Here is a 13,163-nt window from a genome sequence, read left to right on the forward strand (position 1 = left end):
AGCATAACAGAAAAACTTTTGATATTTGAAAAAAAAGAATACAGCAGCATGGAAGAGCATGAATCATTTAGCAAGTCTGATTGTTTTCCAGAAAAGAAAAAAAGAACTGACAACAAGACCCAGGATGGGTTTTTGACATATTTAAAAAAAAAAGAATAGAGCTGGATTATTTGGCAAAATTGGAAATCTTTCTCCCATGCGATTAAGGCAACGGCTCCAAATTTTAGAACTGCCCCGTTCTCTCTCTTTTCATCCCTATCCCTTCAGCACACTCACTCTCCACTCACCAACTGTATGCTTCCTGGATCTTGCACTACTTGCCCATTGGCAAAATGCAAGTGGTTGCTCTTGCAAAAATGAAGGAAAAAATATAGATGGATTAGATGGAGAGATCAAACATATAGACATACACACAGACAGACAGAGAAAAAAAGTGTGTGGAAAATACTGAGTGATAAAAATAGGATGCAGACTGATAGAGAGACAGACAGACAGAGAGACACAGAGACAAAGACAGAAAGACAGACAGATTTAACAAAAAGACAGACAGACAGACAGATAGATAGACAGATAGATAGATAGATATTGACTGGCAGCTGTTTAAGATGGTGTTAACCTATGCTTGTTGCTGGATTTGATGAGTTGCAAAAGTGGTCATTAGGTTTAACGCTGTCCAGCCGTCTCTTATCAGAGCGAGAGGCCGGCGGTCCCACTTCTGTTTCTAAACAAACCGTTATTCCTCCCCAGTACCTACCACACTCAGATTTACTGGCATATTCGGCTTTGGCACAGGGTGGTTGTGCAGCGTTTCTAACATGTCGTTCAAGTCATCTTCCTGTAAGGGAAAAAAAAAAAAAAAGACAAATATGAAAAACAAACAAATGAGAAAAATGCACAACTAAACAAACACACACAAAAAAAACCCAACAACAACGTAACTGCAGATTCTACGATTTAAAGCACTCAGTGAAAAGTATTCCTACAGCAGTCTACAGAAGAGAAATATATCCGACTGACACACATTTAACGAGCGATCCTGAGGTTAAGAGACGGTAAGCTAGGCTGCGGCAGACGCTTATTATTCTGGGGATGATTTATGGCAAACATTGGCTGTTCGTAATTAACCAAAGGTCCTTGCTCAGAGCGGGCGGCTTTAAGAAGCCATTGGAGAAAAGCTTTGCCACAAAACAGGCCTCAGGATTATAACGCTGAGCTTTTACGAGCTTTTATGACAAGAGTGCAATTTACCCTCTCAAACTTGCTGTAGAATAGCGATGCTGTTGCTGTTAAAACAAAGTCTGACATCGAATAGTTAGACACATATTTAGATATGCCCTTTACTTGTAAGCAAGTTCCCAGATTAGCAATGTGGCCAGAGCTTGGAGCATATATGGCCGTGTGTTTGTACATATGTGAGCGGGGGTGTGTGAGCTGCTGTCACGAGAGCCTGGATGCTCACACGCATGGTCAGTAACACAGCCTGAGGAAGCACTTCATTTACCCTCGCCATAAACCTTCATCGCTCTTGTCCTTCCTCGTCAGTCAACGCCGCCTCACGCGGAACGGAACGCCGAAAGTCTGCCCGATCATGCTTACTTGCTTAAAGAACTCATTTACGCGTACTAGAGTTTAGCTTTTGTTGGAAAAAATTTATAAAATGTCAAAAAAAGACTGTCAAATAACAAATAAAAATCAAATTATTGTAAAAAAAAAAAAAAAAAAAAAAAAATATATATATATATATATATATATATATATATATATATATATATATATATATATATATATATAAAATGGGCTTGATTCCTGAAACATCAGCAAAAATCATCGTAGAGTCACATTCAATGCAAATGCAATTTGTAAAACCACTGTGCACAACAAATGTATGTAAACTCTTCATAATCCATTCTTATATTAGTTTCCACATTGAATTAAATGCAACAGTTTACCTAAGAATAGTTTTATGAATGAATTAGACAAAATTGTGCTGCTCTTTTTCATAAAGAAAAACCCATTACGGAAACTGTGGTATTTTAATGCAAATTTCTCTCTGAATTGTATGTAAAAACAATTTTCACGTGTAAATCTTTCGTGAAACCATTCTTACATAAATTGCTGCATTTAGTGCAAATTTCTATGCAAATAATTAAGTAAAAGTATATACAATTTAAATAAAAGTATATGAATTTTAAAGTAAATTTGTCAAAAAAAAAAAAATTGTGTAAATCTTTCATGAAACCATTCTTACATAAATTGCTGCTTTTGGTGCAAATTTCTGTGCGAACCATTCATAAAAGCGGTTCGTATATTGCATTTAATGCTAGAATAGTACATAAACAATTTTCCACATAAAATTGTCATACACAATGAAAATTTGTGTAAAAACTATTCTTACCTAAATTGCCACATTTAATGCACATTTCTGTGAAAACTGTTCACAAGTCATTTTTAAAAAAATGTTGCACTGATGAACAATATACTGTGTGTAGTGTACTACTTAAAATATATTCTCTCTATTTTTTAACTTTTGTTTATGTGTATCTATTGTGTGTACTGGGTTTAGTATTAAGTAGTACTTATTTGTACAGGTAGCACCTATTTCCCCCCCCCAAAAAAACTTTCTGAATTGCATCCATTCAAACTGTACACCATGATAGTCTCCAAATTGAAGCATAATGTCTTTGAAAGTTGTGCTAAATATGACAATCTTCTAAATGCCTTAAACGAAAAAAAGCGAGGGGAAAAAAAAAAAAAAAAGACTTTAATGTCACAAACAGCATAATGAACAACATGGAATTTGGAGAATGAAGGGAAACTCTTTTTTAGGGTTTAAAAAAGAAAAGAAAAAAAGGCATACTTTTGGTAATGCAATGGGTCGATGACACAGAGCATCTTTCGGCTTAATTCCTGACCCCTGTGACTCCCAGTGTACTTAGCCTATGATTTGTTTGTGTAGAGGAGGCTTGGTCTTCTTCACTTCTCTTTCAGCGGCTCCGTTACACATAACTGAATGATAAGAGACTGATAGAGAAACTCTGAGCACTTCAGTTACACGCTGGCTCCACACAAACTCTGTTTTTCATTTGATGTTAGCTTAATATTTTCATCCCCTTTTCCTAATTCAAACTTTTCTTCATCTCCTACTGCTGTGAAACTTTCAGAAAAGGAAAAAAAAAAAAACGATTTGGCACAGTGTATTTCCTGACAATTTGTTTTCCCGTATATCATAAGGACTGACTTCCTGTTCGATGCTCGGTCTGTTAAATGTCAACAACACTGCAAAGCAAAGCGCAACCAACCAACTGTGCCTGTTTCGCTGAGATGGATTATAGATGACGTTTTTCTTTCTCCTTTGTCTTTGCACAGAAAAAAAAAAAACTCAAGTTTTGCTTTGCAGTGGCACTTTTGGTTCACAAGCTGAATGGCAGGAATGTGGGTAATTTCGATGCTGTTTGTGACATTAGCAGTTTGCTCAATAGGGGGTCCGGTATGGCCCAATCAGTCACATGAAAAAGCGACCTCAGAGGAAACTTTTTTTTTTTTTTTACAATCACAAATGTTTACAGTTCAGCATGAATAAACTTTCAGATACTATTTGATCTGTTTACATACTGAAATTTTAAGTCGTGTAACAAGAAACTGAAGATGTCTCTCAACTTATCTAAGGTTTTGATTAGTAGTCTGCAGGAGTATTTAGAAATTTGCATTAAAATTTACTTTATTTATGTAAAAATTTAATAAAACCATTATTATGTATTAAAATTTTGCTATTTTTTTTCCATGTGGAGACAAGTTTAAGTCTTTCCTTACCTCATCTTATGTTTCAATAAGTTTCAAAAAGTTTGCAAGGGTAATTAAACTGCATTAAATGTGATGATACGTGTAAAAGTCTTCATTAAACCATTCTTACATTATTATCACATTTATGTGAATTTCATAAAGCTGCATTGAAATTTTGCTAATTTTTCTCATTTGAAGACAAGCTGAAGACTTGGTGTTTTAAAAAGTTTTTAAGCGAGTTTGTACTTAAAAATATGCATTAAATGCATAAATTCATTTAACAACATTTTTATTAACAATGTTACAATAATTATCAGATTTAATGCAAAAATCTTTCATAAAACTATTCCTGAATATTATAGTGCTCTTTTTTTATGTCCCTTAACTTACCTGGTGTTTTGATAAGTAGTCTGCAAAAGTATTTAGCAGCTTATAGTAAATCTCAAACCATGGGAGATAGCTGTCAAAAAAAAAAAAAAAAAAAGAGAAAAACATACATTAAACAAATATTACAGAATATTTAACAAGAAAAAGTTATGGACATTACTATAGCCAGGGTGCGAATTAAGGAGGATGGGGGGTGGGGGGGTGTTTGGGGTCTGGCCCCCCTAAAGAAAGCTCAATCCCCCCTGAAGGACATCAAAACAAGATGTTGGGAGGAGGGGTCAAAGAAAGTAGTATACCCGTAATGTGAAGGGTTACCTGTAAATATGAAATGCATTTATTGCATGGACAAAGAAAATAATGCGTTTATTAATGCATATACACAGTTCAGTTAAATAATAACATTTGCTCTCTTTAATGCTGTTCATCTGAATGTACAAAACAAGCAGGCACAAATATCCTCAACAACACTGAAATACGAGCACACAGTTTATCGATCAATCAATTGCGTGTGAAAGTTGCATTCATTACTATAATGGTAGGTATAGTAATGAATGCAAACCCCACCCCACCCCAAAAAAATTATTTCAAAATGGCGTCTAATTTTCTGAAATCTGCACAAATATGGCCGCGCAGCATCCAGTGTAGACAGCATCACCGATTATAATGGGTTCTATTTGCTTTCGCGTCACGCCGCTCGCGTCTGGTATAGACACGGGGTTAGACTTCCTTTAGCATTTTCAGCTAAAGTGAACCTTATTATCACATTCTTGGCCCTCGCTGACACTTGCATTTTAAGCATTCCAGCCACGCAGCGGGCTAAATAAAAGTATTTGGTTTCTTCAACAAAAACATGACTGGACCACTGTAGCCTGTAATAAACTAGGGATGGGATGGTTTACAAGCATGCTGCGCCCAGATGCACAACCTGAACCTCATTGTCGTACATTAAGTCACTACATATGTCACTACTCTTCGTTTTTTTGTTTTTTTTTCTCCTTCAAATTAATTTCCCAGCAGGAGTAAAAAAAATAATTCACACCTTATCAATGTGTATTAACTAATCGCACAATGACTAGCCAAGAGTATCTGCAACATTGTGTGTTGCAGCCTGACAGAATCTTGGCAAAGTTGACAGGCCTTTAAAGATGGAACGCGGCCAATGTGTTGTTTTGGCTTGAAGGTTGCAAGAACACACACACCATTTATTTCGTTATGCAATCTAGTGAAAAAATGCGGCCTGCTAGCGGGCTCTGACTTTTTCTTTCCCAGTATGTAGGCGTGATTACAACATGCATTTCGACTCGGTCTGAAATCTCACACTTAACCGAGAGCGATTACATCAGCTATTCTTTTCCAACGCAGAGCTTTGACTTTTGTTTGTCGCTACAGCTTGATTACTTTAATTGGCTACGATGAAGGTAAAGAAGCAGCTTGAATTAATGGATGACAGGGAACGTGGTAATTTTTGAAGAAGAAAAAGCAAAAAAGGCTTCATATCGTCTGATCTCAGTTGATCCACAGAGCACGCAGTGTCTTGATTGGAGATTTTTTCCCCTTTTTATCCTTCCATGGGTCAGTGAGCTCTCCAGCAGACTGGAATTAACAGACAACAAAAACCACAACTAAGTGTATCTAATGCAAATTTTCATATTGCCGAACGCGTAGAAAGGGGCCAGTGGCACGCCGTTCCCAGGGACGTGCGCTCAAGCATGAGAGTTTCAAGTCTGGGTGACCATTAACCTAAAACAATCATCTCTTAACATGCCAGTATTTTGACGTGCATGACGATGTTCGCAAACCAGGTCACACTATTCTAAATTAAACGCCTCTATGCAAATTGCAGACGGGCGAGAAAAATGATCCGTGGCCTGGATTGAGGAGTGTTTTGGTTGGCATGACGTGTTGTTTGAAATATCGTAATTGACCGACACCTTGCTCAAGCTGCATTGCACAACAAAGAAAAATCATTATCTCTCTCTCTCTTGCTCACTCTTTGTTTAAAATGCGAGGCTCCTGGATGCTAATCTTTCATTTTTCACATGTGAAGGGGATTTAAACGGGAGCCTCTCCTTGTCAGAAAGGCACGGCAGGCCTTGGAGAGCACAAACACTCATTATACTCTTAAATGAGAGCATGTAAATCTTTTGTATTAAAGTCAAATAAATCACTGCTCTATAAGCAGCAGACGTGCGTTTATGAAGATATCCAGGGAGGAATACCTTTCACAAAATCCTGGATTCATTTTTTTATTTTAAGTCATAAAGCAGAAGCACACCATTATTCTTTTTGTTTCAACTTTTTTTTTTTTTTTTTTTTTTTTTAATAGGCTGAGGGGAGCACGGCACCCCAGCCCAATCTCTTCACAGCTAGTAAGTAAAAATGTGTTTGTATTCGGCAAATCCTCTGATAGTGGAACATTCATCATGCTGAACTGTGCTGAGACGAGCCAATCTCAACGGCCCTTTTAGGTTCTCTAGCGCCGTGTGTACTTGGAGAGTAAACCAACTTATCTGTGGCTTACTGGCAATCCCTAACAAACTCGAGCTCCTTGCTTCCATAGCCAGAAGCATCAGATAAGATTGAGCAAATGGTTTGATAGCTGGAAAAAAAAGACAGAAACTGACCACCAATGAATTAGAGAATGTGTAGGTCATGACATGATTAGAAAAGATGTATTTGTGAGCTACTTAAGTACTTCTACTGAGCTGTCTTGACAAAACGTATTTTTAATCCAAAAAAAAAAAAAGCGATTTAAAACCTGAAAAGAGTTTTATTATTTTTTAAAAATATATATATATATAATATGAAAATACAAAATAAAATTAATAAAATATTAAATATTCTGTACTATTTCTAGGTCATTCATTGAATAATAAAAGTGCTGCCGTAATTAAAGGGAAAAAAAGCTAAATCAAACAGTTAATTTTTCAACTTCTCAAAAACAAATTGCTATGTTAATTTATGTTAGTTATAATACTTTATAATCCCACTATAAATCAATCTAAATTCATATTATGCATTTATAAAGTTTTATACTGCATGCATGGCCTTTGGTTTGTCTTGTACGCCTGTACAATCTAATCGGCCCTTAAATCAACATGCGTACTAAATCATCGGAGGTATTTAGGAGCTTTAAAATCAAGTCAGCTTGCACCTTGTCTCCTTCCCAGGATGAGATATGATTACACCTCGACTTTTCCTGAGTTTTATGTTCAGCTAAGGAAAAGAAATATCGCTAAATGACCACTAACTGAAGAAAACTTCTGCTGTCTGAGGAAGACGCCAAGTCGGGTCCAGCCATCAAATAAAACCGGCGAGAGAGAGAGAGGGTCTATTTCATCTGGGGTCTTTCAGATGTCCGAAGGCTATGTCCGAGGGCCGAATGGGCGGAGAGGGTGGGGTAAAACGGAACGCTTGTGTTTTTGAAGTGGTTTGGCCTGAAGGAACCCTGGCCTATTTGGCCTAGGCTAAACCTGCAAAGCTACAAAGGGCTGTCCACATAAAACTGTCCCTCTCATTAGGCAACTTCCTCGTGTAAGCTTAGGTGACAATTTTATGGTCCCAGCACTTCAACAATCACAAGGACACAAACTGTTTTAATTACTTTTCTTTTATATTATGGTGGAGTGTGTAAATGTGTGTGAATAAGAAAAAGTGTCACCTTCAAAAATCTAAAATTATATATTTTATACAATTATATATATATCAGCTTATATTAAAAGTTCAACATTATATAAATATATACATGTGTGTGTCTGTGTGTGTATAAGACTACTGTGTGTCTATATCTATCTATATCTATTATATCTATATATCTCTCTCTCTCATAATGATAGTTTCAAATATATATATATATATATATATATATATATATATATATATATATATATATATATATATATATATATATTGAAACTATCTAAATTAAATCTAAATAAAGGGGGTAGAAAAACAAAACTATATTTTGGCCTTTTGTTACATTTCACCATGTTCTTTCCAAATAGATGACATAAACAAAAGAAGGGTCTTACTGAAGAAAGAAAAAAAGGAACAAAACTTTCAAATGCATTTCTTATTATGAATGAAGGAAGCCATGCAAACTACTCAGAATGCATAATGAATTTTATACATCATATGTCAAATGAATTAGCATGTAAAACTCAGTGAAAGGGACAGGGGAGACTCTTGCTAATTGGCAGCAGGGCTTCATGCATAATTATTGGTGAACCGTCTCCGGCATGCCTCTGTGCCTGAATAACGAGGGGAGAGAAAGAGAAAAAAAACACACACACACACACACACACACACACACACACACACACACACACACACACACACACACACACACACACACACACACACACACACACACACACACACACACACACACAAAACAAAGGCCATCCTGGCTGGGATGGGAGGAGGAGAGATCTCGACAGCAGCTCATCATGACGATGATAAACCTGCGATTGTCCATCAATACCATGTAGACAGAAGGGGGGAAAAAATGTGGTATGTCCCAGTTGAGCTGCTCTGAATTACTAAATGACTTTGTATTATTAAATACACTGATTTAGCGTTTATGTAACCGTAACAGTCTTCTATCTGCCGTTTTCCATTCTCAATGGAACGGTTCAGACTGAAAATATGAAAGCATTTACCATCATATTATGATTAAAAAAAAAAAAAAAAAACGAGTATTTTTATCAGTGTTTATTCTTATTTCATGAAAGTGAAGTATTGCTGGCTTTAAATTCCTTTATTTCAGAATCTAGAATTTGGAATTTGTTTCCCATTAACATGAAAATGGACAAATGATATATCTTAATGAATCAATCCATCAAACTATACATCTATAATATACTAACAAAATATATACATACACTATACATCTATAATATACTAACAAAAAACAAAACAAACAAAAAAAAGACTGTAAATGGTCAAAATTCAAATAACTCATTATGTACTTCAAAAGTTTAAAAAGTGCATTTAAAAAAAAAAAAAAAAAAAAACATTCTGATCTGACATTAGTAATGACAATCTCTTACCTGAGCAAACAGATGCAGACCCTGCAGCCGGACGTCAGCCGACAGAAACCGAACCTCTGCTTGCTGTCAATGTCTGTGAGCACAAACGTGAAGTTCTGGCCCACCTGAGTCTGGGACACTCTGCAGCCCACCACAAAGACAGGAAAAAACAAGTCTGAAATTATTATTTTATCAAAGTATACACTTCAATGATATCTGATGGAAGAGTATTAGCCAGCGACTGTAACTTTTCGCATCATCATCATCATAAAAGTGCAAAATTCACTCATATCAATGTAAAATATCAGAAATGCTATCAAAAAGGCAAATTGCAAACTCACATAAAAACTGTATACATGCATTCACTAATTTCATATAGGCAGCAGAAAGATTGTACTACATTTAAGGTTGTAAGAACTAAACCAAGGGTGACACTGTAGTTTATCTCCACTAGATGGCAGCAAGAAAGCTTCAGCTGGAAGGAAGTGAACTTCTCACACAGCACATAAACTATACAACAGCTCTTTCCATTTTTCATTTCCAAGAGCAAACAAGCCAACACACACACACACACACACACACACACACACACACACACACACACACACACTGCTGTTTATTCAGGAGACGTGTCTAACATCATGCCATTTAGGACAGACATGCAAACACACATTGTCTCCTGGAGGGCGGAGATCTTAATTTCAATAAAGGTGTTTTATTTCTAAGTGAAGGGTCTGATATTAGAGACCAGTACTACTGGAACCAAAGGAGGTGTGCGGCTCCACCCTGTGAGTCATTTACGACAGCCTCTTAAGCATGTGTGAATGAGTGTTGTATAAACAAACATCCTCTTTTTTCCCAATTCACACATTGATTGACTTCTTTTCTGGAAGCATGAAGGACGTCCTACCTTTCCACATCAAATGGGAAGCAGAACTTAGGCACTGTCTGCAGGACCTCCTGGAAAGAAACAAAAGAGACATTATGGTCTAATCAAATCATGTCAATGTTCACTAACCAATGTTAGTTAACTAAACTTAATTCAAGGATAAGCCTTAATTAATGACTTGATGATAATGACATATGATATGTTAAAGAGGAGAACTTGCCAGGGTGTTGTTATGAGGTTGCTAATGTGTTCTGAGTGTTTTAGTGCAATGCTAAATGGCAAATGGAGCCCAATTTCACATTTCTATGATACGCTGGTCCCCAGATGGGGCTCCAATGTATGTCTCAAGGATTTTGCGCCAGTTTTTCGTCTGCCAGACGAAAATCGTAAGTGCAATTCGTTAAGCAGAACAGTAGCTGGCAAACAAACAAGCAAACAAATGTATTTACGCATTTAGTGCATTGCTAAATGGTTGCTATGGTGCTCTGGTTGGTTGGTTGCTTGGTGGCTGCATATTGTCTCAAGTCAAACGAGCCCAATGTGATATTCTGGTCCCTAGATATGGTTCGAATTTTGTGTCTGCCAGACAAAAATCACAAGTTCAATTGATTAGAAAAGTGAAAGCACATCACTTTTCTCAAACACCACAGTTGTTCTAAGTAAGTGTAAATCAGTTTCAAATAACTATTCATTAAGCAGAACAGTAGCTGGCAAACAAATGAGCAAACGAATGGATTTAAAGGGAAACGACACCAAGCTGACGTAAAGGGGAGGGCGATCAGAGGCTAAAATAATTAGCCGCCATTAGCTCATTGATCGTTTTGCTTGAGGTGTGGGGACGACGGAGGTGACGGCAGATTGTTGGAACAATGGCTGAGCAGCACTAGGGGTTCAGAGGAGGTGCGGGAGGGATGGGAGGGGGGCGAAAGTAGGCCCAGCCTTTGGGGCTTTACCTTCCCGCACAGCCCCAGAGGGAGAGTCCTAGCACCAGCAGCATATGGATTACCATAGCCATATGGGTTAGCCACGTCTGGCCAGTCCTGCACTGTAGACTAGCCATGGGGAACTGCCAGTGATCCCCTGCTCAAAGTATAACAAGCTGCAACCATTCAGATGAATGGTGTGGATGTGTTTGGAGGCAGCTGGGTAGTTCAAATGCAGCTTCCATACCCGTACCTGCACTTTAAGACAAAATTAATAATTCAACGTGCATGTATGCGCCAGCCTGCGAGTGTGTCTGTTTTTATTTGCGTATATATGCATGTGCGGCGCGGATGATGACTGGTTGCTGTTCTCGGTGGGAGGCGGTGGTGCTGATGGGGGAAGACAGAGTGAGAGAGTTAGTATGTGATACAGAGAGCGGCGCGGAGATTGAAGGCTCTGGCAGGCGAGAGAGGAACGTTGGCAGCGGCAGAAACATCCTCGCCGTGTCGTGGCGCGGCGGATGACTGTACGGCAGTAAAGCTGTCACGCGAACGCAAGCCTGATGCTGCCGTATGTGACTGCTACTATCATTAACTCCTATAGGCGCTTCCCCCGAGTGTTTATGCCAAGCTGCGGCACGCATTTGCAGAAGCGTATGCAAACGGATGCTACAAATAAAATTGTCTCCTTCGCAGATGCAGAAGTTGTCGCGGGTTCCACACTGGCCTGCATGACGCTGGTCCCTGCTGTCAATCTGAGTCGCTTGACAGAAACTAGCAATGAAATTCACACTGGATATTACATTCGGACTAAACGAAAGACAACATTTGTAATGACATGCAGCTAAAAGAATGCATTCATAATGCCATGTAGAATTAAATAAACGAAAAGAATTAAATAAACACAAGAAAAGACTTGATTATGACCACAGAAACTCCAAAGCCTGTGCCTATTTAATTCCTTTCCTTAAACGTCAACATGAAATGGCATTTGCAACCATTTTTCCTTCATAACTGTGACTATTTCTGAGTGCAACAAGAACATAGGGAGTACTTGATTTTATATCCATTGGGATCATGAAAAGTCTCGATGTAATAGATGTTCAGAAGAAAACAAAAGAAGATATTCTGAAGAATGCTTTTTTGTCCATACAATGAAAGTCAATGGGGTCCAAAACAATACTGTGCGAGCAAAAAAAAAAAAAAAAAAATATATATATATATATATATATATATATATATATATAGGTGAGTGAAAATGAAGGTGAGTGAATGATGACAAAATGTTTTTCAGTAGAACTGTCCCTTTAAATGAAAGCTTGGTGATGTCAGCCAAAAGGTGGAACAAGTTGTGATGAAACATTACAAAGACATTTATTTGAATTAAAAGTAGCAGAACCGTCTATTAAAATAAATTTTGATTTTTAAATGTTTACTTCAAGTGATTTTCAAACCCATTCATATCCATTAAACCTGAGCCGCTTGGCTTCCGGCATCCAAATGAAACATTCTCATGATTCTCCTCAAGGTTTTAGTAGATCTAAATCTCTGTACGCATGTGCATTACACACCTTTTTCTCTAAGCGTTTTATTACTATTCATCCAGGTGATCGGGGGACTATACCAAAGCGTGCTCTGGGAGGAGAGTCAGATCGTGTGAAGAGGTGTAACGCGAGTTGCAATCGTTCCTGTTGTTTGGTTGTACTGTTTTCCCCTTTCTCTGCCTCCCTCCCAACCATTTTCCCAAGACAAAAGAATATAAAACAGCTAATGCATTTACAACTCACTGGAGGAGGCAGGGTGAACTCTGCAGGCTGCATTATTTATTTACTGTTGAGACAGGGATATCACTCAATGAGACAGCAGTCTCCATTCCCCCCTGGTCCCACTGCGGAGGCCTGCAATCACAGATTCTTCTCTATCACTATCTCTCTCTCCTCCACCAGCAGCATTTATTACCGCCCCACGCTATCGGGAGACACTACCGCTCCCTCCCTGAACTCCCTGCAGAGGAAGAGAGCTTCTCCTGGGCTGGATGGGAGCAGAAGATCCAGCACTAGCATCAGCAGCAGCAGATATCAGGGGATGTGCTGCTTCACTCGGCTTCTGGCATTCATGCTGCAAGCCAAACTGATCGATTCCGATGGTATGGGT

General features: G+C 38.0%; 1 protein-coding gene across 5 annotated transcripts in view; it reads right to left on the minus strand.

The window, feature by feature from the left end:
* Positions 1–13,163, minus strand: part of dennd1b (DENN/MADD domain containing 1B) — a 107,866-nt gene that overhangs the window by 50,160 nt on the left and 44,543 nt on the right. For 3 of the 5 annotated variants that reach the window (XM_048182901.1, XM_048182896.1, XM_048182898.1), the window contains 5 exons: positions 10,108–10,157; positions 9,219–9,338; positions 4,171–4,240; positions 755–835; positions 288–347 (listed from right to left, as the gene is read on the minus strand). In XM_048182901.1, the coding sequence (XP_048038858.1) occupies positions 288–347; positions 755–835; positions 4,171–4,240; positions 9,219–9,338; positions 10,108–10,157 (381 nt within the window). The remainder of the gene's footprint in view (positions 1–287; positions 348–754; positions 836–4,170; positions 4,241–9,218; positions 9,339–10,107; positions 10,158–13,163) is intronic. The other 2 variants (XM_048182899.1, XM_048182900.1) reach the window with 1 other exon arrangement.

Source organism: Megalobrama amblycephala, linkage group LG2, assembly GCF_018812025.1.
Source record: "Megalobrama amblycephala isolate DHTTF-2021 linkage group LG2, ASM1881202v1, whole genome shotgun sequence".
NCBI classification, from domain to species: Eukaryota; Metazoa; Chordata; class Actinopteri; order Cypriniformes; family Xenocyprididae; genus Megalobrama; species Megalobrama amblycephala.